Genomic DNA, 25,052 nt, shown 5'->3' with positions numbered 1-25,052 from the left:
CTCCCATTTCCTGATTGTTTTCTGAACCGTAGTGGGCTAGCTTTTTTCTACTCGATAATTTCTTCAAGCTGCTCCAACCTGATCTGGACTTGTGATTTTTCATGTCTTCATTCATCCTCCTTTCCATAACATCACATGTCTCTTCTAACATGTTTCTTGCACGAGCTGAAGTTATTGGACTGGGCTCACATTTTCCTTGATGAAGCAAATGTAAAACTACCTTTAATGACTTTACAAATTCATGAATAACTTGTATTTTCTCCAGCACTTCATTGCATGAATCAAGCAATTTGATGCTGCCACCATCAAGATATTCCTCAATGGATTTTTGACTTGATTCTTGTCGATACAAGGCATCGCCAATAGTGGTGTTCTTGACTGACTCCAGTGCTATCTTCTGGGTGTTGATTGATGCATCAAGGGCATGACATAGCCAATGCTGATCAGAAACAGGTGGTGGTAAAAGGGTTACTAACTCTGCCGTGAGGTGGTGGTGAAATGGGGTTATGATAGGCAAAGGAGCGCCTGCGGAAAAAGCCGATAGCCTCGCAGGAACCCCCATGGAGAGGGTTCTAAAAATTGATAATGGTTTCATATTTCTTAATCTTTTTCGGGCGTTGTAGTACTAGAGTGTGGGTGGCCATTGTCCTCTATTTATATCGCTAATTGTTTGCATGTGGACAATTATAAACAATTGTCCACACTTTATGTCCGTTTTTCAATGATAACATGAAAGTGAGAGGTAATATGATAGAAAATTCGTGGAAGACACGCAGCAGAAATGTCATGATACACATTCTTTTAAAAATATTTTTAAAATAATTCTTTTATTTTTTTATATATTTCAATGTACTAATTAACGTCAAAAATAATTTTTCTAAAATAAAAATATATTATTTTGATATATTTTTAAGTGAAAAATATTTTGAAAAACAACCGCTACTATATTTTTAAATATTTCATAAAAAAATAATATAAAATCATTATTAAAATTGATTTCATTGATAAGATTTTGTAGTGAAATAAATATCTGAAATGATATTAAAAACTTCATAAAAACTATTTTGTACTTAATACTTTTATTTTGTAAATTAAATTAAAAAAATAGCATAACTTAATTATAATTTTATACAAAACTATTTTTAAAATTTTGTTTATCAATTTTAAATTTTAAATTAAAATAATTTATCGACTAAAATAATAGTTCATTTACTCAATTATTATTATTATATATTCTTTTTACAGTGGAAGTGCATGATCCTAGTTTCTATGTTGCATTTTTTATTTATTTTTAATAGATTATTCATGTCCAAACTTTTATGTTTATAAAAGATTAATTCTCAATAATTTTTTAAGATTTGGATTTCAAATAATGAAGTGAATTGCAATTAAAACATCACATAGCTAAAGCTTCAAGATTATACTATGAATAAGATGGTTCTATTCTGATACATTCCCTCAAATTTCGACCCAATAATTGCAGTGATGATTGATATAATTATGATGTCTTGGATACTGGTTCATCAAGAAACCTTTTAATAAAGTTTAATCTAATATGGAAATATGCTTTTTCTATACATTTTTTTTTTTGTTACAGATCAATCAAAAACATTTTATTTATACAGTTTATGATTTAAAGTAGTTGTTCTAAATAAACAACTACTACTTTTCAATTTAACTGACAATGATTAGAACAAAAGCAAGAGGAAAGAAAGAAGAAGCAACAACGAAGATAGTGATGTACAATTATTGGAGGCATTACCCCAAAAATAAGAACAAGCGATATCATTGAGTGAATGTTGAACAAATTAAGTGAAGAAGAATGATGGGATATAACAAATATTTGACAAAACAAGGCAACAAACAGAATGTCGAAAACCAAAGGTACATTTGTGTGGATTTGGTTGATCCAACATGCATGCCCTACATTTAGAAATTGTTTAGATCATAGATATAAAAACAGGTAAGGGGTCATTTCAGATTTTATGGAGGTTGATTAGATTTTAAATCGATTTGAGTTTTTTATCAGATTAGATTTTTAATCTAAACTAATTAAAATTTTAAATTAATCAAATATTAAATTAACACATCAAATTTATAACTATGATATGAACTTTAGAATAACGTGAAGGGGGGTAAGCTTGAAAGAAGATGGATCTAGACCAAGAAAAATGAAAAAAAAAAAATAGCAATGTAAATGAAAAGGCAAGATCTTCCTAAAGATTTAGTAGTTTGATTAATGCGTCAACATGGTTTCCTTGCACATGGCAAGCGCCCAATGCATGCATTTGCTGATTTTGCCTTCCTGTTTTCCACGTTCAAGATATATTTGTTTGATAAAATATAATTGCTTTTCATAAAATTAGAAGGATGTAGGGTGAACATAGTTGGAGGAGCTGACGGGAAAAATGCCATTAGATTGAAACCTAGATGCTGATAAAGAATTGGAAGATACTAAGTATATTGTTAAAAAATATTGAGTATAAAAAATATTTTAAACCATAATGTCATACTCAAATACTTTGAAAAATAATTAGATATTTTAATTGTTAAAAAAAAAATTTAAAAAAATATAAAAAATAAATTATCACTAATAATTTAATCATGATATATTTATATGCATCGTATTATATTAAATAGAACATATTTGCTCATCTATTTAGATTATAAATGACTAAATTTGGTCATTAAAAAATATATCATGTAATTTTTTATTAATATAAATATTACTTATTGATAGAGACATATAGAACACATGTCAATAATTTTTAAAATAAAAACATGAAAATACTAAAATATATTTATATAAATTTTATTGTCACAATTTACAATAATCAATATCTAAAATTATGATAACATCCCCGTATCATTTAACTTTCTTTATAATATCTTGAAGGGGGGAATAAAAGGTCGGAAGATGATGCATAATGGGCACATTAACCCCCCAACCGTACAGAAAATTGTACATAATAACTGCTGACACACACACACACACAGGGGATAACTAAGCTAGTGTATGCATGTATGCTAATTAATTTATTAGCCGGCCAATTGAAGGCATTTTGCAAGGCAATTGGAGAATGTTTGATTGAAGTATAAGAATCTATTCAGAAACCAAAACGAAGTGAAAAAAAGACATTGAATTGTGCTTCTTATCGACAAAAACCAACTCTCTCATGGTATCATATAAACATGGAGTGAAAATCGCTACCGTGGAAGTATTTGATGAGACAAATTGATGATCTCGGCTCTTGTTGTTTAACCTAGAATTTTTTTTATTTATTAAAAATAAAGTAGTAATAGTTAAATCTTTTTTATAAATTTTTTTTAAATCAACATTAAAACACAAAAAAAGCAATTTATCTAGCTCAATTTACTAGACACACCAAACTTAAATCCATTAATCAACATAAATCTTTTTGCCAAAGAATATTAATAGTTATTTAAAAGTATAATTACGGTTATTTTTTAAAATTTTTTACTTAAAAATTCATTAAAATAATATTTTTTTAAGAGTTTGTTTGGAAAATTAAAGTTTTTCAAAGATTAAGAAACTATTTAGAAGTGTAATTATGGTTATTTTTTTATTTTAAAATTTATTAAAATAATATTTTTTTAAATATTTTTTAATAACAGTGTATCAGAATAATTTAAAAATATTAAAAAAATATTAACTTAAAATAAAAAATATAAAAAAAACTTTATTTTTTTTAAAAATATTTTTAAAACTTAAAAATAAATAGGATTTAATTAAATAAAAAACTATGGCAAAGCCAAAATCTATTAGATTGGCAACTTGAAGCGACAGGAGGGGCAAGCCAAATTCCTCTCAAGCCACTGTATAATGCAAAGTCTTACGAAGCTTAAGAGAGCAAGGCAAGCCAGCAACCACAGTGCCGACTGCCATGCATGTTTTCCACTCACCATGGTGATGATCTCCATCATGCATTGTCACCTCCTCCATTCAAACCAATAGCTTGGCTTTCTTGCTTCCTCTTTGAAAACCGCTGCACGCTCCCTCAGCTTTTGGCTTGCCAACGACACCGTATTCAAAAATCCCTCACCAGAAGACATCCTTGTGGTCTTGTAATAACGCTATATTATATGCTTTCTGGAAAGAAAACTACTCTATGATTTCTTGATTAATTGAATAATTAATATTAAAGCTCTTCTCTATTTATCTATTTATATAGTATTAAGTAATTCATTTAGTAATTAAAAAGATAAGGTTTTTTATTTATTTATTCTCTTTTTCTTCTTCATTGTTATTATCATTATTTTTATACTCACATTTTGAAACCAATTGTTGAAACAAAAATTTTTAGAACCAATTAAAAAGGATTTAAGACTTTTTACAAATCTTTATAAATAAAAAAATTTATTATAAATTAAAAAAATTAAAGAAGATATAAAATTTGTTTTTAAGCAAAAAATCTCTATCAAAATCTTTAAAGCCTCCTTCATACATACTTAAAAACTATAATCAAAATCTCTCAACCCTCTTTCATCTATATTTAAAATTTATAAAGCATGAAGTTTTACTAGATCAAGTTTAAAAATTTTATAAAATTTTTTTAACATCACTTTAAAAGCAAATCAAATATATTCTTTAAAGCATTAGGTCATAATATCTTGCTCTATAGTTCATATCTAAATTTATATTCTTACAAAACATAAATTTTGATTTGATTTTATAAATAAATAAAGTCACTATATATGAAATCTAAGGAAAATTTAAGGAAAAAATTAGATGGTTGTTTTATTTTTTTGTAAGAATATTTTACATAAAAATTATACCCCCTCACATATTTTAATAAAATTAAATACTCATAAATGTGTATTTATTTAATTTCAGATGTTTTAAATTATATCTACACCAATATTTAAGATAATTTATTAATTTCTTTCTTTAAATAACCAAACAAATATGAAAATCTATTGTTAAATTTTTAAATCATAAAATCAAAATTTTATTTGTCTAATTCTTTTTCTTCAGTTTTCCTATTCAAGAACAGGAGAAGATACTGTTCGATTGATTTCTTAATTAATTAAAATTAGAAATATCACACAAGAGATTGCAAGGTGATATGAATTGGGAATTTAACGAGGAGACATTCATGCATATCTTGATATATTTCTCATTTGTTTTCATCTATTTTCTTATCAGGATGAGAATATCTAACACAAAACAGTAATAAATTAATTAGAAAGCAATAAAAAAAATATAAAAATAGATCTAAAATATAGATAGGTTTAATTTAATAAAGGAAAATTGGTCAGATAATATCCCAAGTAATTAAATTTAAACAAAACAAAAAGGAAAACAATAATTGTGATATATGAGGAAGGCCCGTCGACAAGTGATAGGTTTGACCTTGCCCTGCTGCCTGCCTGCTCCTCAGACACACAAATAAAAATGACTTAATTATCAAACAGAGTCCCTGTAGTTTATTAAAAATATCTAGTTAGTCCTTATGAGTTCAAAACTATATATTTGATCCTATCCTTTTCTTCCATTTCATTTTTTCTAATTTTAAAAATATAAAAAAATGAAAAGAAAAGTAAATAATATGAAAATTTGTAAGAGAAAAGAAGGTTTTTTTTTTTTTAAAAAAAAAACAAAAGGTGTATTTGATTAATTTTATAGGAAAGAAAAGATATATACAGAAGAGATTTAAACATGTTTAATCGTCGAGATATAGATCAAAATATAAAATAAATATGTATTTAAAATATTTTTGGGATGAATTTTTATTTTTTTAAATAAAAGATATATAAGACATGTCTCTTTTATTTCTTCTGTTTTTTTTTTGTAAGATATTAACTAAGTATTATTTAAATATTAAGTGAATGTTTAATATTATAATGGAAGATATTTTTTAAAATTATTTTTTGCTTAAAAATATATCAAATAATTTATAATTATAAAAACTTGATTAAACTTGATTTACATTAGTCAAAGGATTATTAAGTAATTATAAAAACTAAAGGGACTGTGTAATTTTTTAAAACTAAATAACTAATTTATAATTTACTCAATAAAAAATTATTATTTGAGCCGTCTCTCTTTTCCTTTCCTCACAACACCTCCTCCTCCTCCTCCTCCTCCTCCTGTCTCAGAAAACCCCCAAGACGAAGACCCAGATTTATGGATATTATGATAATCAGCAGCAGCAGCAGCAGCAGCAGCAGCAGCAGCAGCAGCACAAGGTTTTCTTTGGATTTGACTATTACATCAATAAATTTAGAGTCTTTTTCTACTTCACCATTTTTTTCACCCTTTGATTGCTTGACCTTCTTTAACAACCTTCCTGGATAGCCAATTTTTCTTATTTTTTTCGTATTTCTGATACCCATAAGGAAAAACGAGGTACTTTCATCACTTTTGGTTGTTCTTGATTCAAAACTTGTTAATTTATGAATACATATACAAGCAATTCTACTTCTTTAATGAATAATAAATCAAGGAGAGTCAAGTCCTCTGGGTGGGCTGCCTTTGACTTGAAACAGAGGCAGAAAGATGGTGAAGTTGATGGTAAGGATCCTTTTCCAGCTATTGGGGACCTGCCAGTTACTGGGGGTTTGAGGAGGAATGATGATGTTGGTGGTTTATCTTCAAAGTCTTTCTCTTCTGTTCTCCAACCGCCTGCTTCTGCTGGTTTTCCTGCTTTGAAGACACAGAATGTTAATAATTTGACCGCCAAAGTTGCTGATTTTTCTGCTGGTTATAGGGATTCCGATAAGGTTATTGAGGAGAAGAATGGTGGGAATGTTTTATTGGATTTGCAGAGGCTGAAAGAAATTCATGGCTGGGCTGATTTTAGCTTGATTGAGGATGTCATGGTCAGTGTGGATAATGATGCTGAAAAGGCTTGTGTTTTGTTGAATGGGATGGTTTCTAATGCTGACTTTGACGAGGATGAGGGAGCAAAATTTAACTCTGGTTTTAATAAGAGTCTTGCTGATGATATTGCTGATTTGAGCTCGACTCTTGAGGATGCTCTAAAAGGTAATGATCATAACAATGATAATAACAGCATAGAATTGAGGGAGGATGTAGGTGTTTCCTCTTCAGTTGATGCTGCTGCAAACATGAAACTGATCTTGGGGTACTTGAAGTCTATACCTGTTGAGCCTGAATGGGAAGAGGATGATGTTTACTTGAGTCATCGAAAGAATGCTTTGAGAATGATGAGGTAAGTGTTTGCAATCCCTCTGCGTGTTCCTGAGTAGGATGATATACTTGTTTTTAAATGAATTTCATTGAATGCCTTGTTAGGCTGTAGGTATCAAACAGCGTAGTTATTATACTTGTCAATTGAAGACAACCGAGCTAGAACCTATGGGGCTGTGTAGCTCGACTTTATGTTGTCTGGGTTACATCACCTTATTCTCTTCATCATTTAAGTGCCCATATTGATATTACCTCGTTATTATTCCCATGATTATGATTTAAGATTCATAAAAGTAAAGCATTTATCTTGAAATGCTTTGGTTTGTGAGGAGTTGCTTTTGTTATGATGATGTATTGAACTTTAAGAATGGCAACACCTGAAAGTCTCAATTTTTTTTATTGAAAGGATGTCATGTTTGTAATTAAAGGATGTCTCGTTGTCAAAAGTCACATAGGAAAAGGGGGAGGGAGATAGGGTTTCCACTTAGATAGCTATTTTGTAAGCTTTGTCAAAATACTGGAATTATAGAGATATAGTTTCTGGTATTTTGAAGGTATGATGAGCATTTTGTTTTGAAGCTATGCCAGCTCTTATTATATTGAGTTATACTAATACGTGAAACACATTCCTTTTATCTGTTGGCATGTTCTTGGTCTTTTTAATGTTTTAGAAAATAGTATTTCTCAACTTATGGTCTGGAATTGCCTATGATAAATATATATTATTTGATTTTATTATGGTCACATTAGATTTTGGGAATTCTCAAAACCTTCCATTGAACAGGTTAGCATCTCAACATTCCAGGGCTGCCACTAGTGCCTTTTTAAGAAGGGATCATTTTTCTGCTCAGCAGCACTCATTGAGAGCTCGAGAGAAATGGTCGGCTGCTGAACAACTCAATGCTAAGGCAGCCAAGGAAATCTTAAGCATACGAAATAGTGACAATGATCCATGGAAATTAGACTTGCACGGTCTTCATGCAGCAGAGGCTGGTCAAGCCTTGCAAGAACACCTGCTAAAAATTGAGACCCTGGTTCCAAACAATAGGTCAACTTCTCCATGTAGAATAAAAACAAAGAATGGGATTTTACATTCTTCACCATCAGACGCCTTTAGTACTGTAGATGCAGAGAACTTGGATAAGCAGCAGGCAACATTTAGACAGAGGCCAACATCGTTACAAGTCATAACAGGTATATCACTTCCCTCACTGAATATTAATGGATTTTTCTGTTCATTTGAACATTAAAAACTATCAGTAATTGCTTTAAATCCACCTCAGTCCAGTTTAAGACAATTGTATACTGTATCAAGTAACATGGATGTTAATCTGGTCAATATTCAGATTCATCCCTTGTTATTGATGACCCCTTACTGTTTAATGTGTTATGATACGATAATTGTTAACCATTGGCCCTTAAATCACATAACAAGCTCGCATGCATATCAAAGGGCTTGTTTTGTAAAACTGTCCCAGGCATATCATGTAGACGTGCACCCAACCATATACTAGCATCAGCACTTATTTTCTTCTATTCTACTACAGGTGTAGGCAACCATAGCCGGGGGCAAGCTGCACTCCCAACAGCAGTGAAAAGTTTCCTCAATGATAACGGGTTAGAGATTCCCTCACCTCCTTCTTTCCTATCTGTTTTTCATACATTAGAAAGGAAAAAAATCACATTCTAGTACACATTTTTCACAGATATCGATTTGATGAGACGAGGCCAGGCGTGATCACTGTTAGGCCCAAATTCCGTCACAGATGAACTATCAACTAGTATACGTGAGTTTAGAATCTTGTTATTTCACCCTGAGCCATAGATGCTACTTCATTGTTTTAGTTTGAGGGAATATTTCCGGCTTTGACTCAGCTTTGTATTATTAGTAAATGTTTGTTGAATGACGCCCATGTACATTATTAGCTTGCAGGATCTTTTTCTGTATACGGAAATAATTGGCTCTTTCTGTTTTGGCAACGTCATAAATTATCGGGATCTGGCTCAATGTATTACACCTGAGTTATTGGTGGATTTATTAATGTTCTTGCTTCTGGATGGGATGGATGTTTGTTTACTCTGATTCCTGATCTTTCCGATCTTGACAACAATGATCACTACTAATGCAAATTGGATGTATAATCATTCTTTAGGAGAAGGGGGCGGAGATGGCATGCCATTGTCAAGCATACCAGTTTCGGACAAATCCCATACATCAATTTCCCCCAGAGATTCCCATGTCAGATTTGCACTACAAATGCTTCTCAATTCTTGTAAATATTTCAGTATCACAAATCTTAAACTTCGGCCGATGGGATCTATGATGGAGTACCCGCTGCAGCCGCTGTTGCTTTCTTCACCCATACCCCTTCTTCATGTGATCTTGTTCCTCTTCCTCTATCTTTTACAACCTTGAACTTCAATCCTCTCCAGGTTTCCGAGGTTTGGCAGCAAGACAAGAGGGAACAACTTCTTTATACTGCTACATCCAGAGCAATATAACTTTTTAAGACCAGAAAATATGCCATTATAAGATGGCAATGATAATGGAGCAAAGCAGAAAGAAGATAAAACAAAGCTAATCCATGCTTATGCAATCCTCAATCGTAATGAGCTCCAATTCAGTTGTATACTTTATCAAGGTGCTGAAGATTTGCAGGTGAAATAACTTTCTGAAGCATGCTGCTTCCTGTAGGAGCATATCCTCTCCCATACATCCATTCCATTCGTGCAAATATTGCAGCAAAATATTGCTCAACGATTAAAAAAAACATTGGATCAATATTAAATAAGAGGTTTCTCATCTTAATCATTAAAGATTATCAAATAATTAAAAGCCAAGAAACTTCAAAGCCCATCAAATTCTCATTTGAAATCCCATCTTTAAAAGGCTGTATCATCCAATTCAACATTAATATAAATAAAGTACACAACTTAAAAAAATTTCTACAAATAATAAATAAACAGAAGAATTAAAACTAGACTTTACAAAGGGAAGAAGGATAGCCTTAGTGTTAGGATGCTCCCACTCCACTACTGACCCCCACCATTCTTTAGGATATATATCGATATCTTAAGAGAAGGGGGAGGAGATGGCTGGGCATTTTCAAGCAACGGAAGACAAAATGGCATCCTCTTCAGCTTCTGACATTTTCTTATCCAAAATGCTTCGATAGAATCGCAAATCAATTTTGAACTACAAATGCTTTTCTGTTCTGCTAATTCATACAATCTCATACTTCTTAACTTTGAGAGTTTGAATTCAGTGCTGCTGCTGATGCTTTCTTCACTCATGACCCCTTCTTCATCTGATCTATTTCCTACTATCTCCTCCAGTTTCTCACATCAAAAACTCTAATCTTTTCCAGGTTTACAGAAAATATATCATTATATAGCTAACTCCCTAATAAATGCAGTCCAGCATGGCCCCAATAATCTTCTTCTTCTCTGTTTTCAAACATAAGCATGGATCTCTTTAAACATGATGCTATCCATCCAGTGCTGATGCCCTTCAGGCGAAAGGGATTCTCGTTGTTGTAGTCATAATCTTAATCGGACTGAGGTCTCGTTTTTGTTTCTGCTAACCCACGGCATGATCACAGTAGTTATTTTCCTATGTTCTGCTTCTAGCTCTTTATGTCTACTTACTCGATCAGGAGGCTGTGTTTTGCGGGAGGATTTGCTCTTCTTCTGCTACAAGCCTAAGAGCTGCCTGTTGCTGTTTTATCAAACAGATTTTGATATGTATTTGCAGCGAGTCATGAAGCATCTCTCGGATTAGTTTTGCTTCTCATTGTTCTCCTTCGGTTTACTTCATCACCTTTGTCACCAATGCAGCAAATTTTTCACGATTTCATTAAGCCAATTATTTGCAGGCTTGTTGAACATAAACAACGATTCTGTAACCATAACATCTTTGTCAGTGAATTCTGCAACTCAGTCAAGTGCACAGTTGGAGCAAGAGCTGAATCAATTGCTCCACTGCTGTCAACATCAACCTGCCAAAAACCCACAAGGAATTTGCTCAATTACCATTCAATTGACTGGTTGAAAAAATAAAAAGAAACTACAGCAGTTTACAGCAAGATTGAAATAAGCGACAGAAAAACAGACCAACACTTCAATTATCAGATCAGGAAAAACCTCAAAAGAAAAGAAATTAATGCTACATCGAAAGCAGAACTGAAGAGAAATCAACTCCGAGCAACATGTTAAAGCACTGCAGAAGGTACTCGAAATCAATATCAGTGCATTTTAAGGAATTGTACCAACAAACCTGCGATGGTAGGTTTCAGGTGATTAATTGAATTTGGAAAGATTGAGTGCCTAAGTCATGGTCCCACGCCCTCATCTCCACTGTTACATATTCTGAAGGTTAAGAGAAGGTGCATCAAAACCACTAAAAGAATATGTATGCTAGAAGTTGATCTTAAAGCAAGAACATTTAGTTAGGAACTGTCTTTGGCCCTTTAAAGGAAATTCCAAAAAGAAAACTTGGATGCCTCTTCATAAAAAAAAAAAAATCATGCATAAATCACACAAACAAATGAGTGAAAAGCTTGGCCTTCATTCATCTCCAAGCATACAACCCCATTGAGATAGGTCTCTAATGCAGGTAGAAGATAGAAAGACAGCAAACAAACATGGAGAAGACATGGTTTTTTTATGAGCAAAAAAGGTTAAATTCACAGTTTTATTATAAAAATAAGTATAATAATGTTTGTTCTTTTAAGAAGTTTATAAGATCTTTAAATAAGCAAAAAAAAAAAAAAAAAACACTATCACTACTATGAAACAAATCAAAATCCAAAAGCATAAAGGAGATTAACACAAAATCTAAAATAAAACAATAAATCCAGAAAAAATAACAAAATTAGCTCAAACATCATCATCTAGGTCTAATTTTAAGAGAATGGCCTAATAAAAAACAGAGGTTCTCAATTAAAAACTACTTATAAAATCACCTAGAAAAAATTAAATCTAATCCAACCGGCGAGTCTTCTATTATCGTTTTTTTAAGCTATTATTTTGGTTTGTACCTTTCTGTGACAGATGCTCTTTCGACTGCTCACAACCTTCCGTTTCTACAAGTCTGGCTACATGAGTCACGTTCCTGTAATTAACTCAATTGCCTCGTCCAATGTACCAATCTGCCTTACTATATGTTTCGCCTATTACTTCCATCTCCATACTCGATCAGTCTGCACTGTATGATAGCTAATTCACCAGTTATAAAGGCAAGTGAAGAAAAGAATCTGATGAAGACCAGCAATATAACATAGAAGGCTAGAAAAGAAAACAGCCAAGAAACTAGGGAGTCATATCAAGTACCAATCATGAATCAGGCACAAGGACAAAACAAAACAGAAGATCAAGATAAGAAGGAGTCCTTAGGAGAACATCTGCCAGGGGGAAGACTTATACAAACCAGAAGCTGAAGGAAACAGATACCAAAGATGCAAGACTTGTACAAACCAAAGAAATAATCGAGTGAAGATGGAGAGGCTTACATCAAATTTGACAGGCATTTCATGAACTCCAGACAAAGGAAGAAATCAGATTTGTCACAGCACTGAATCCACATGGAAATTTGTTTGTGTGGCCATCTGCTGCAAAATTAAGAATCATAGATGGAAACCTTTAAAAAATGAACCTATCGTTACAAATCATGAGTACGACTGGTCTAGCAAGCATGACTAGGAAAATTTGACGAAATTACCTACCTTGCAAGTCGATGATTAGATCTTTCAGTGCAACAAGATAGCATGATTCCTAGACCATAAGGAATGGGCATGTAGGGAGATACAAGTTAAGAAAAAAGAAGCAGAGAGATGGAAAGAAGAAATCTCAAAGAAGAAAATGACTGAGGATTAAGGCTTACCACTAAGAAAGTGATTTTTAAGCCGCAAAGGATAGCAGGACATCCTCTCACTTGTATGATATAAAGAACAAACATGAAGTCAGCTTCTTGGATTTGTGGGGTTCTTGCCATGTAAATCAATAAGAATATTTTTTTAAGGTTGGGATGATAACAACAAAACGAGGAGTGTAAAGGTCTTGAGGAAACCTTGTAGATGAATTGGCCAGAATGTGTTGCTCTCCAAATGTTTCACTTGTCTTCGTCTTGCTTCCTTACTAATATACATACATCAATCATGAAATGGTTATGGTTGAGGCTAATTCACTAAAATTAAATTAGAGAGAGAGAGAGAGAGAGAGAGGAATTAGAACAAGATGCCTACCTATATGGGGGATAACTCGTATTCGTCAGGTCCCAAAAACTCTACAAAGGGACGAAGGACATCCTTAGCTTTAGGTTGCTCCCACTCCACCACTGACTCCCACCATTCTTTTGGATATATCTCGATTTCTTTAAGAGAAACGGGAGGAGATGGCTGGCCATTTTCAAGTAACGGAAGATAAATTGGCATTCTCTTCAGCTTCTGACATTTTACTATCCCAATTTTGTTGGAGAGAGTCGCAGATCAGTTTTGCACTACAGAAGCTTTTCAGTTCTGGTAATTCATACAATTTCAGAATTCTTAACTTTGATAGTTTGAATTCGACGTTGCTGCTGCTTTCTTCACCCATATTTCCTTCTTCATTTGAACTTGTTGCTATTATCTCCTCCATTTCTTCACATTCTTCAACTCTAATACATTCCAGGTTTACGAGGTTTGGCAGCAAGACAAGAGGGAATAACTTCTTCGTTCTTCTACATCCATAACAATGTAACTTTTTAAGATATGAAAATATACCTTTATAAGATGGAGATGGAAGTGTAGCTGAGCAGAACCAAGAAGATGAAACCAAGCTCTCCATGCTATTGCAATAAGAATTGTCCATGACCTCCAGATCAATTGCGTAATTTATAAGGGAGGAAACACCATCACAATAAAAAATGATCAGTTGTTGAATGTCATTTGGGAACATGACCTGAAAATCTCCATCTTTGTTGATACCCAAGTTACCCAACCAAACAGTTTTACCTCTATAATAGCTTTTTATTTCGTATTCCTCAAACCGTCCCACAAAAATTTGGTATGTGCTCAGTGATTGGGTCTCATCCCGAGATTTGAGATACTCCACAAAGTCAGAGTAACCTTCAAAATGGCATTCCAAAGTTTCCAACTTCCTTAAGCACCCTACTTCCTTTCCTTTGACTGTTATCGGAGCACTAGGAATCTCCTCCTCTAACACAAAGACTTGCAGGTGAGAGAGTTTAGGTAATATCCCACTAGGAAACTCCTTTTCACCACATGCATGGAGTCTAAGATACCTCAGGTTGGATAGACATTCCATTCCTTGAGGCATCTTTTCAAGTGCAGTCAGACAAAGATCTAACCTCCTCAGTGCCCTGAGATTTTTCAATGATGGTACATCCCTTAAGTTCTCGCAACCAATGAGCAATAATGCAGTGAGACTTATCAAGTCAGAGACAGAATCAGGCAACTTTTCAATAAATGTGTAAGACAGATCGAGAACCTTGAGCCCAAGCAAGTGCTTGAAAAATGAATCAGCAATAAATCGCAACCCTTGATTAAGACATAGCAATAGAGTTGAAAGATTGGGACACCTCGGTGAATGGCTTGAGGGAATTTCTTCAATTTGATTTTCTATTAGTGAAACCCTTGTAAGATTCTCTGTCCACTCCTCTGCAGCCGGCAATTCTCTTATTTGTGCACCTGCTTTAACCATGCCTTGACAGTTCTCTTGCTGTATTTTGATGGTCATGTCCCTAATCAAGTCATGCAGACAGCTCTAGTATCATCATGATTGACAGATAAATCTTTCCAATAAATAGACATTTTCAAGTTTATTAAGCATCGTGTGGCCCTCGTCATATGCTGATTGCCTGCTCCTTGCTCCTTCCATTAATCCCTCGTCGATCAAATATCCTATCAACTCCTCCCTTTTAATAACATGGTCTTCAGGAAATAATGCACAGTATAAGAGACATTGTTGCAACGCAAAATCGTCCAACCGGTCATAACTAATCCTCAATAATTGGTATACCTCATCTTCCATGTCCTTCAATTTTGATTCTTTTAATTTCTTTAACGTATTCCTCCATGGAGGTCATCCACTCCCCTCAAGCTTCCTGCAATTGTAATAATTCCCAAAGGCAAACCCGCGCAATCCCTTGCAACTTCTTTTGCAATTCGTTCCATTTCTGGAGAGAGTGTTATGTCATGTTCAAGTTTCTCCACGAACAAAATCCAAGCTTCTCTCTTAGAAAGTGGCTTCATTTTGATTTTATGTTGGCTACCTATCCGTTGACAAATTCTCTTTAATCGAGTTGTCATAATAAACTTGCATCCTTTTAATAAAATAGGAATTCCCACTTGTGCAGCTCAAAAAAATTCCATAAATCATCTAAAATAAAAATTCATTTTTTTTTCTTCATTAGCTCTTTTGATAATTCCATAGCTCTATGTAGTTCATCCTCTTCACTTGAAAGATTTAAACCTATACGCCTTGAGATATTGTAGCTCATATCTTCAACATCATTCCAAAATGGATCGTTTGATCGAACCATTTTTCTGCTCGAAGTTCAGTAACGAGGGCCTAAAGTATAAAAACAATAAATGGATGTCAAAATATTCACCAAAAAAAGTAATTAATTGAAGTTAAATTAATTTTAAAAAAACATTCTAAACCTAAAATAGTAAGTCAAGAGTTGCCCATTGAAATCCCGTGTTGTATGTCTGTTAGATTAATCCAAAACAGTAACATTTTAGCTTCTTTACACTAATAAAATCATGTTGTTTTGGACCCAAAAATATTATCTTATTTTAAATAAAAAAAATAAAAAAATCTTTGAATTAGATTTGGTTGAGTCAACCAGTAGATCAAACTAGATTTTATCATGTTAACCTATAAACCGATTCAAAATAAAACTCAGTCCTAGTTAAGCTTTGGATTCTTGGTTTTCAGATTGACTCATCAGGTAAAGTTTGTTTTAGGGTTAATCTATTATAAATCTTTTATATTCACCTAAAAAGATCAATTTTGTAAGTATTTATATGAAAAAAAAGGAAGAAGCAGATCTGAATATATGATGATACGAAAGAGATTGCTCCTTTCCTTATATTATAATATCTACATCTCGCCTTCTTTTTTTTTGAAAAACAAATTGCACAGCTAGTCAATAGGTTTAGGATAACCAATACGGCTTGCAAAAATCAAACAATTAAGCATGGAAAACAGTATGGTTTAAAAATGAGAAAAATAACGAACATATAGTTTACCTGTGCCTGAAAATTATTCCCCAACTACGTGATGGTTTTGCTCAAATCAGGAAAAAAAAAAAAACAAAGAGAATGGTTTAGAAAATGGAGGTGTAAGGGAAAGGAAATTACTGTAAAACAATGGTAGATGTGGAAGATATTGTTACAGTAGCAATCCTTAGTAATTGAAATGATAAAGGCACATCAATCCCCTGTGCTTTACCTTGTAATCAGGGATAATAACAGTACCTAATCCCATTGAATTAATGTTTAATATCACACCTTCCACGTATGATATACCTTAAGAATATCTTATTGTATAGTATTTAATCAAAAATATATGTTGTGGAAACTTTACAAGAAATTAATACTTGAATTTCCAGTGTAAATGAGTCTTAGGTTCCAAGAACTTGCTCAGATACTAAGACTTTGTTAGTTTGCAGAAAAATTATTTTTTTTTTAAAAGTGAATTTCAGGAAAAGTGAATTTCATAAAAGTGAATTATAGAAAAAATAAATTCCTGAAAAGTAAAGTATTTTCTAATGTTTGGTAGTGTTATGGAAAATGAACTGGAAAACACTTTCCAGTGTTTGGTTATGTTATGAAAAATGAACTGGAAAATAATTTATTAATATTTTATTTTTCTCAAGTTTATTAAAATAATAAGGAATAAATCTTACAAATTAAAAGGTTGAATAATAATGAAATTGAAAAAAACATTTCATAAATTATCTAAAATAAAATAAATAATAATCAAAATAATAAAGATTAAATTTAAAAAAAAAGATGAAGAAATTAAAATAATAATAATTAACATTTCATAAAGTATTTCAAATAAAATAAGTAACAATAAAAGGAATGAGGATCAAATTTGATAGATAAAAAATTTCAATAAAAAAATAATAGGAGAAAAGCAAATAACAATTATAAAAATGAGGACCAAAATTAATATAAAAATTAAATTTTAAGAAATGAAATTAAAAAATAAATATTCAAAACAAAATATATATAGCAATCAAAAGTTTGAGGATCAAATTTGATATAATTAGCAAATAATAACATTTCTAAATTTTTCACAATTTCCAGAAAGTGTTTTCCTTTTAAATTTTTCAGGAAAACAATTTCCTGAAAATCAAGCCAAATTTTCCTTTGACTGGAAAGTGTTTTCCGTTTACTAACTTTTCTAACAACAAACAAACACAAGAAAGTTTGGAAAGTGATTTTCCAGAAACCAATTTCTGAAAAACAAACACATGAAAGTTTGAAAAGTAATTTTCCAGAAATCTCTTTCTGAAAAACAAACATAACTAAAAAGAAAAACACTTTCCTAAAAACTAAGTCAAATTTTTTTTTAACCAAAAAATATTTTTCGTTGAACAAAAAATGTTTTCCATTAACTGAAAAGTATTTTTTGTTAACCAGAAAATATTTTTCATTAACCAACTAACAAATATAAAAAAATTTAAAAAATAATTTTTTAAAAATTATTTTTCGAGAAACAAACATAACTTAAGAATATATTTGACAAGAAAATATTTGGCAATATATTTGACGAGAAAATATTTGGCGATGTGTTGTGGTATGGTTGAAAATATATTGTTTAGTATCTTCTTCCTTGACTTGTAGTTTTCTCTGCCACAGTAACACACGATGGTGCAACAGTGCACTGTCTACATCCCACATATGCTCAGTATGGATTTACTTGTAGCTTTGTTGGTTCACGAAGCCTAACCAACCCCCAAGTCCCCGAGCTCCCCAGCTTTTACGGAAGCGCATGCAAACCAGTCGGATATATAAAACAGAGATGCAAAATTATGGCCAGGCCATTCATAAAGATTAAGATTTGCCAATATTTCCAAAAAGTATGGCAGAGAGTTAAACATAGTTTATCTGAGCATCAATCAGATGTTTTAGATCCATTGGTAGTGAGTCCTAGGGCATCTCCCAAGTTAAATGTGCTTCTCATTGTTCTCCTCCCGATTCCTCCATTGCCCTTCCTCATCATTGCAGCAAATTCACCATAGTCTATTTGTCCATCCTGCAACACAATTTCCATCATCACATGTTAGTCAGGAGCTCCTACAACTCCCAAAACAAATGTGATGTGCTTCTGAATGTCCGAGTAAAGCTCCAAGATTCTTTATTTTATGAGGGGAAAAAATGGATTGAAATGACACTACATAATGGACTTACATTATCTTGATCGATTTCTTTAATCATCTCATCAAGGTGGAGCTCGCTTAGGCCAAACTCTTTGCAAGCTTGCTGAAGCTCATCAATGGTTATGTATCCACTGCTATCTTTGTCGAAGAATGAGAAAGCAGACACTAAATTTTCCTCTCTCTCCAATTTATTCAAGTGCACAGTGGCAGCAAGAAATTCACCATAATCAATTGTTCCACTGTTGTCAATATCAGCCTGCCAAACATACCCACAAAGCATGCACTTGTTCATTTTCAAGTCAACTGAATGGTCAAAAAAACAAGACAGAAACTACAGAGGATTCGAGCAAGTTCTCTTACAGCATCCATCAGATCCTTTATCTCAGACTCCATTAGTTCAGAGCCTACTCGCCTTAATCCATCTTTTAATTCATCAAAAGTTATTGTTCCACTGTTGTCTGTGTCAATCATTTTGAACAACTCTTTCAAACCACCAATCTCTTCTTCAGAAAGCCTATCTGCTATGACCTAAAATTCATTACAAGAATCACTACGCATCAGTTCAGGTTGAGGTCAGCATTACAGCATACAAACATAGCTACACTCATAGATACACACATATGTGAGCAGGTGCATGCAAGTGAGTCTGTACAAGTTTGTTCCAGGTATCAAAATTAATTATGAGTACTGAGTTACCAAACAAATGAAAAAAATTAAAATTTCATTGGATATGTTAAACAACTAAGATCTAAAACTTAAGCTAGTAGAGTACTATATATCCAGTATCACTCTATTTATATTATCTTCATGTTTCTTTAGCATTCCATGTTCGTATTGAATCCATTATGAGTGAGGTACTGAGTTTGACAACTAAGTTGATGATCTTTTGGAAAATGACTTTGACACCATGTTAAATATGATATTAAGGACTGTTGACTTTTCTAATCTCTGTGCATGCAAACACTTCTCTTATCTCTATGTATGCGAGCAAAGAAGTCAATAAAGGGACCCCCAAATAAAGTAGTTGTCATGCAAAAAGTTGAAGCATCAATAAGCCCTGGTTTTTTTAGAGGTAACATAATCAGTTTACTTAACAATCAACATGGTTGATTAGTCATAGTTTTTTTCAACGGAACCAATAATATAATCCAAGAAAACTACTACACATCTGCAAGAACCTTACACGCAAAGCCATCTTCTTAAGCTTGTTCATTGCAGAGAACTGTTTCAGCCGCGATAAAACAGCAGAATCAAGAGGTTTATCTGGGGCAATTCTGTCATCCACGATCCATGGGTGGCCTGCACCACAGGTCACATAGGTATCATGATGTAGCAACATCCATCAATAATCACTGTGCTGGTACTTGTTTAAGCCTAATACTCCTAAATTCCTGTTTAAAGAAAATTGAAGAGTCTTACAGAGTACTTCATGAGCAGTTAGTCTTTTCTTTGGATTCCGTTCAAGCATTTTTCTAATCAGATCCTTGGCACTGTCCGAAATACTAGGCCATGGTTCAGATTCAAAATCTAATTTGCCTTGCAATATCTGCTTGAAGATCCCGATTTCAGTTTCTGACATTTATAGCAGAGTAAACGAAGAAAGAAATTATTGTCAGTAAAAGTCAGTAGCAGAAAAACTCAATTCTTAGTAGCCATCCCTATCCAGAACTTGATTTGCCATCAGCGCAGGAATAAAAGAATTATTACCGGCCCAAAAAGGCGGTACACCACTTAATAGTATGTACAAAATAATTCCTGCACTCCATACATCTGCTTCAGGTCCATAATGTTTGCGCAATACCTCTGGCGCAACATAGTATGGACTCCCAACAACATCACAAAAAGTTTCGCCTGAAAATCCACATAATTAAGTATGCGTCAGACTGAGGCAGACAACAATATTAAATGATGATAAGGTTGTGTTAAATAGCAATGGTTTCGGAGCAATGAGGGCAAAAAGTTTAATTTTGAAATGTGATGCAATAATTGACTACAATCCACTTTGAAGATTTCTATTTATTCAGAATCATTGTTATGAAGTTTGCAGGTACATGCAGGCAAACACGCATACTGTAAATCATAAGACAGAAATTGTTTCCCAGGATGCAGAAGCTTACAATAAACCAATGGAGTTTTTTTTTTTTCCAAAAGAAAATGTGTAAATGACATTTGTATAAGACTCTGATAACCTATACGAGGCCAAATTGTCCACGTATAGATGGGGTGAGAGAGAGAGATTTTAATAATCAGGTTTGAGAAGAGAGATTTTAATAATCAGGTTTGAGAAAACTTTAAGATGAGAACACTCAGGATTTCAACAAGAGGAAAAGAAAGGAAAGCTGGAAGAATAACTGAAATGGTTGAGGGAGAAGAGAGGTGAAGCATGCACTGCTAGAACCTCTAAAAAATGAATCAAATTTAATTCATTCAACACAAGGACTAACACATTCGAAGTAAAATAGCTACCAAAAAATAATCAACTTCGTGCAAGCATGTTAAGGGATCGTATGAGGTACTGGCAAGCAACTTGTGACTAATTCTAAGCAATTATCTCGTCTTAGAGTACTAGAATGGAGAGTATTGAGCATCAATAACTTTGGTCGCGGGAAAAGAAACAAAATCTTTGAAGCACAACCACATTGTAGTTATATATTTCTTGGTTAATTATTGAAACATTGACTGCTGGGAGCACGCTGCGATATTTGGCAAAGGCTCTTTTGTCTAACAATGCAATGGCCCAGATTGGGTCCCCCACTTCAAGATAAAATCAACTATTTCAAACAAGGAAGTATTCAAAGCCCTTGTTAAATGCATGGACATGCTTGACCAGAAAAATGATGCAGGTTCATTTTGAATGGTCAATGTCCAAGACTTCAAGGGCCACATTTCTGAATGAAGGGATCAATCACTCCTTGAAACAAGCTCATTGAACATTTGGTGTTCAATTCAAAGGCATTTCAAGAGAATGGGTAATTTGGAGCCAGAGACATTGGTGTCTTAATGATGATCAATTGTATTAGTAAAGTCCCAATTATCAAAAATCAATCCCAACTAAGGTAGTAAATATAATGATAACGAGGGTTTTGGACATACAGTGAATGAACACACACATAATCCCAGATCAAAATCTTAATCAAGTCAGTCAAGAAAGCAGGCAACCCAAATCTAAATTCAATCAATAGCACCAAAACAAACACTAAATCTGAAGAAAAACAGAACCTATCAAAGAAAACACAAGCAAAACATTAAAAAATTGGGAAAAAAGGTAACACCCAAGAAGTGAAGGAACCAGACCTGGCTTGTAGAACACAGAAAGCCCAAAATCAGTGGCCTTAAGAGGAGCATCCTCCTCAACACTGTGAAGTAAGAAGTTCTCAGGCTTAAGATCTCTATGCATGACACCAAGTGAATGACATGCCTCAACAACCCCAACAATAGTTTTCATCAATTTAGCAGCCTCCTTTTCACTATAATGCCCCTTCTTAACAATCCTATCAAAAAGCTCACCTCCTTCACAAAGCTCCATCACCAAGTGAACACAAGAAATATCTTCGTATGCCCCACTAATCCTAACCACATGTGGGTGCTCGGACAAATGGTGCATTATCTGGATTTCCCTCCACACATCCTCGTAATCTTCTTTGCAAAGAAGCTTTCTTTTTGGTATTGACTTGCAGGCATACTTTTTTCCTGAGGTTTTATGAGTACAAAGAAAAGTCGTACCAAACTGCCCCTGACCAAGCTTCCTCCCTAAGCTGTAATGGTCTCTTAAGTTCTGGGTCTTGTAAGGAAGCACCCATTTAGGCCTTGATGACAGTGATGGAGCACTAGACGATGAGGGTTTTGGTTGATCATCCATGGTTAGAGATTCAAAACCTGGAGCGGGTTCAAAAGGACTCAAGAAAAAGCGTCAGTCTTGGGTCTAGAATCCCTCTCTCCTTCTCTCTCTCTCTCTCTCTCTCTCTAGTGATGAGAACTGAGAAAGAAGACTTTTTTCGCTATCTGATGAATGGGTAAACTACAGCTTACTCCTTATAGTCTGAAACCCTGACTCATTAGTATTTGTAGTTTCATAAATTTATACTAAGGCAATTTTTTTAAATCAAAGCTATTAAACCCGGTTGATCTATAATCCAATCCAAAAATTATGTTATAAATTAGGTAGATTAAATCTAAGGTAATTAAAAAATAATATTATTTGAATTTTTAAAGTAAAAAATACATCATTTTATAAAATAAAATAAAAAAATTAAATCGAGTTTTGATAAAATTGCTAACTAGATCAATTTTCTCTTAATTTCTTTTTTAAAATCCATCTAAGGATCAGTTCTAGGTTGTCTAGGTCCTGAGTTAAATTTATGTTATTATTTAATTTATTTGTGTTTTTTGATAAATATAAATATAAAAATAGAAGGAGGCAAGCTGAAGAAATTTAACTAGAAAAGAAGGATTTTACGGGGGGGGGGGGGACCCAATGGATTAACCGAGGACTATTTAATTATTTTAATATACTACAAGGTTTAATCAATTAGTCTTAATAAACTATAGGGACTAAGTGCAATTAAGTCTATGATGAGTAGACTAGATTCTCTTTTAGGACATGGACACGAGTCTCTCTCTCTCTCTCTCTCTCTCTAGCTGACTGTGTATGTAACTTTTTCCAAACTGAGATCTAGACAAATTCTCTTGTCTGTCTGAGATACCTTTCTCCCTTTTCTATGGGCTGCTTCGGCTTGTGGTTTGCGATCAAGTGGCCGGAGTCTTTCATTAGTTTAGTAGCAAAACCTGCAACTTGGGCTTTGATTGTCTAGAATTATGAGCTACTTTCATAACTCAAAAAATAATTCTTGGAATGATTCATGAATTTTTTTTAATAAAAGATATCTTTGGATTTGATTTTAGTTCGTATTTTTAATGTTATTAAAAATAGAGTATTCAAATCAGAATTACAATTTTAAAACTTGATTTATATAAACTATGAATTCTAATAAAAAAATAATTCAAGTTTTACTTAAAAAAAAATTAAAACAATCAGTATAAAATAAATTTTATAATAAAAATCAGCTAATTTTAACCTAATTAAATTACACCCTCTAGTTTATTTTTTTAAAAAATCTTGTACCAATTCAAATGTTATATTAATTAGATTAAGATGATTCAAGTTTAGTTGAAGATTTATATTTAAAAATAAATAAATAATTCTTTGCAAAAATAAATTTTGTAAGAAAATATACATGAATTTTAACATGATTATACTAGACTGCTTTCTTCTCTAATTTATTTTTAAAATAAATTTAAATCAATTTAAATCTTGTATCAGTTAAATTTTTGGTTGACTTGTTAAAATGGTTTTGTAACTCTAATTAAAATTAGAGGATTTATTGTTGATATGAAAAGAACACTTCTATTAACTTTTAAATGAATGATAAATTATTCTTTAAAAAACTGTAAAGTTATAAAATAAATTTTAATTATTAAAACAGAAAAAAGTATTTATTCTGCATTAATGTTCATCGTAAGAGTTTATACATTTTAAGTTTATAGTTATAGCAGTAACAGTAATGCGTTTGAATTGATAAACAAAAAAATTATATAATTGAAGAGTGATCCAATTTATCCATGCATCCATGGTGTGGTTCTATACCTATTTTTATTAGGGATACAAATGATACGGTAAATGATGGGACGTGTCTCAAAAGAAAACTTACCTGGACAATAAATAATAAAATTAAAAACTTTGTTACTATTTTGGAATGATAAAAAATAGAGACAAGAAAATATTTTTTTATATCGTTTATTTTAAAAATATAAAAATTTACTTTAAAACTATTTTAAAAACAAATTTATTTATTTATTTTATGCTTTTGTTAATGTTTTTCTTTGACATGTTTTGGAATCCTTTAAATTGAATTGAATTCAAAGATTTTAATATAATTTCAACTTCCCAAAATAAACGTCTACCTATCTTTTTTTTTTTTAAAGAAACCTTTGAAAGAATAAGATAGAGGTGATGGGAAATAAAATGAATGCAATTTTATATTTTTAAATATGTAAATTCAATTTATTTATCAATGTAATTTAAATTAAATATTATAATTAAATTTAATTATACTAGCAAATTGATTTCAAAGATTAAATGTTTAACCTAATAACTTAAATTTTTAGTTGAAATTCTAATAATAATTTTATATTATTTTTTAACAATCAAATTCAATTGTTTTGGTGTAAAAGTTATAAATTCTCGTATTATTTTATGTTTTATCAAAAAAATTAAAAATATAATAAAATTGAAATTTATCATTACTTGATCGTGAAGATTTTAATATCATATAATAAAAAAACTATTTTTCACCATATAACTTAAATTATTAACTAAGACTCCCATTATAGTTTTATATTACTAACCGAACCTAATAAAATGTCTAGGGAGAATAATGATAAATATCCGAACTAAATTATAACAAATTCATGTGTAACATACAGAAG

At 32.2% G+C, this 25,052-nt stretch overlaps 3 protein-coding genes, 1 long non-coding RNA gene and 1 pseudogene across 4 annotated transcripts in view; 1 reads left to right on the top strand and 4 right to left on the bottom strand.

The window, feature by feature from the left end:
• Positions 1–610, bottom strand: part of LOC105107450 (uncharacterized) — a 1,163-nt gene extending 553 nt beyond the window's left edge. The window contains exon 1 of the mRNA XM_011001376.1: positions 29–610. Within this exon, the coding sequence (XP_010999678.1) occupies positions 29–595 (567 nt within the window). The 5' untranslated portion in view covers positions 596–610. The remainder of the gene's footprint in view (positions 1–28) is intronic.
• The window catches only part of LOC105107453 (uncharacterized), a 13,656-nt gene extending 497 nt beyond the window's left edge, over positions 1–13,159 (bottom strand). Inside the window, exons 1-6 of the long non-coding RNA XR_838881.1 lie at positions 13,056–13,159; positions 12,894–12,946; positions 12,685–12,783; positions 11,451–11,542; positions 10,154–11,172; positions 3,385–3,390 (exon numbers count right to left, since the gene is read on the bottom strand). This is a non-coding gene — a long non-coding RNA (uncharacterized LOC105107453). The remainder of the gene's footprint in view (positions 1–3,384; positions 3,391–10,153; positions 11,173–11,450; positions 11,543–12,684; positions 12,784–12,893; positions 12,947–13,055) is intronic.
• Positions 6,193–9,235, top strand: LOC105107451 (smr (Small MutS Related) domain-containing protein). Its single transcript, XM_011001377.1, has 4 exons — positions 6,193–7,196; positions 7,959–8,368; positions 8,722–8,791; positions 8,881–9,235. Exons 1-4 carry the CDS (start codon positions 6,418–6,420, stop codon positions 8,942–8,944), a joined length of 1,323 nt encoding a protein of 440 aa, XP_010999679.1. The 5' UTR covers positions 6,193–6,417; the 3' UTR covers positions 8,945–9,235.
• A 16-nt stretch (positions 13,160–13,175) lies between the features above and the next one.
• On the bottom strand, positions 13,176–16,514 carry LOC105107454 (probable disease resistance protein At4g27220; annotated as a pseudogene).
• A 1,684-nt stretch (positions 16,515–18,198) lies between these two features.
• CDPK9 (calmodulin-like domain protein kinase 9) lies at positions 18,199–22,536 on the bottom strand. Its single transcript, XM_011001374.1, has 7 exons — positions 21,861–22,536; positions 20,274–20,417; positions 19,986–20,138; positions 19,750–19,865; positions 18,927–19,094; positions 18,598–18,822; positions 18,199–18,442 (listed from the first exon to the last, which is right to left on the bottom strand). Exons 1-7 carry the CDS (start codon positions 22,423–22,425, stop codon positions 18,302–18,304), a joined length of 1,512 nt encoding a protein of 503 aa, XP_010999676.1. The 5' UTR covers positions 22,426–22,536; the 3' UTR covers positions 18,199–18,301.
• Positions 22,537–25,052: the final 2,516 nt, after the last annotated feature.

The sequence above is a fragment of the Populus euphratica genome, unplaced genomic scaffold (genome assembly GCF_000495115.2).
Source record: "Populus euphratica unplaced genomic scaffold, PopEup_1.0 scaffold161.1, whole genome shotgun sequence".
Lineage (NCBI taxonomy): Eukaryota > Viridiplantae > Streptophyta > Magnoliopsida > Malpighiales > Salicaceae > Populus > Populus euphratica.
This window is presented reverse-complemented; position numbering and strand designations above follow the sequence as displayed.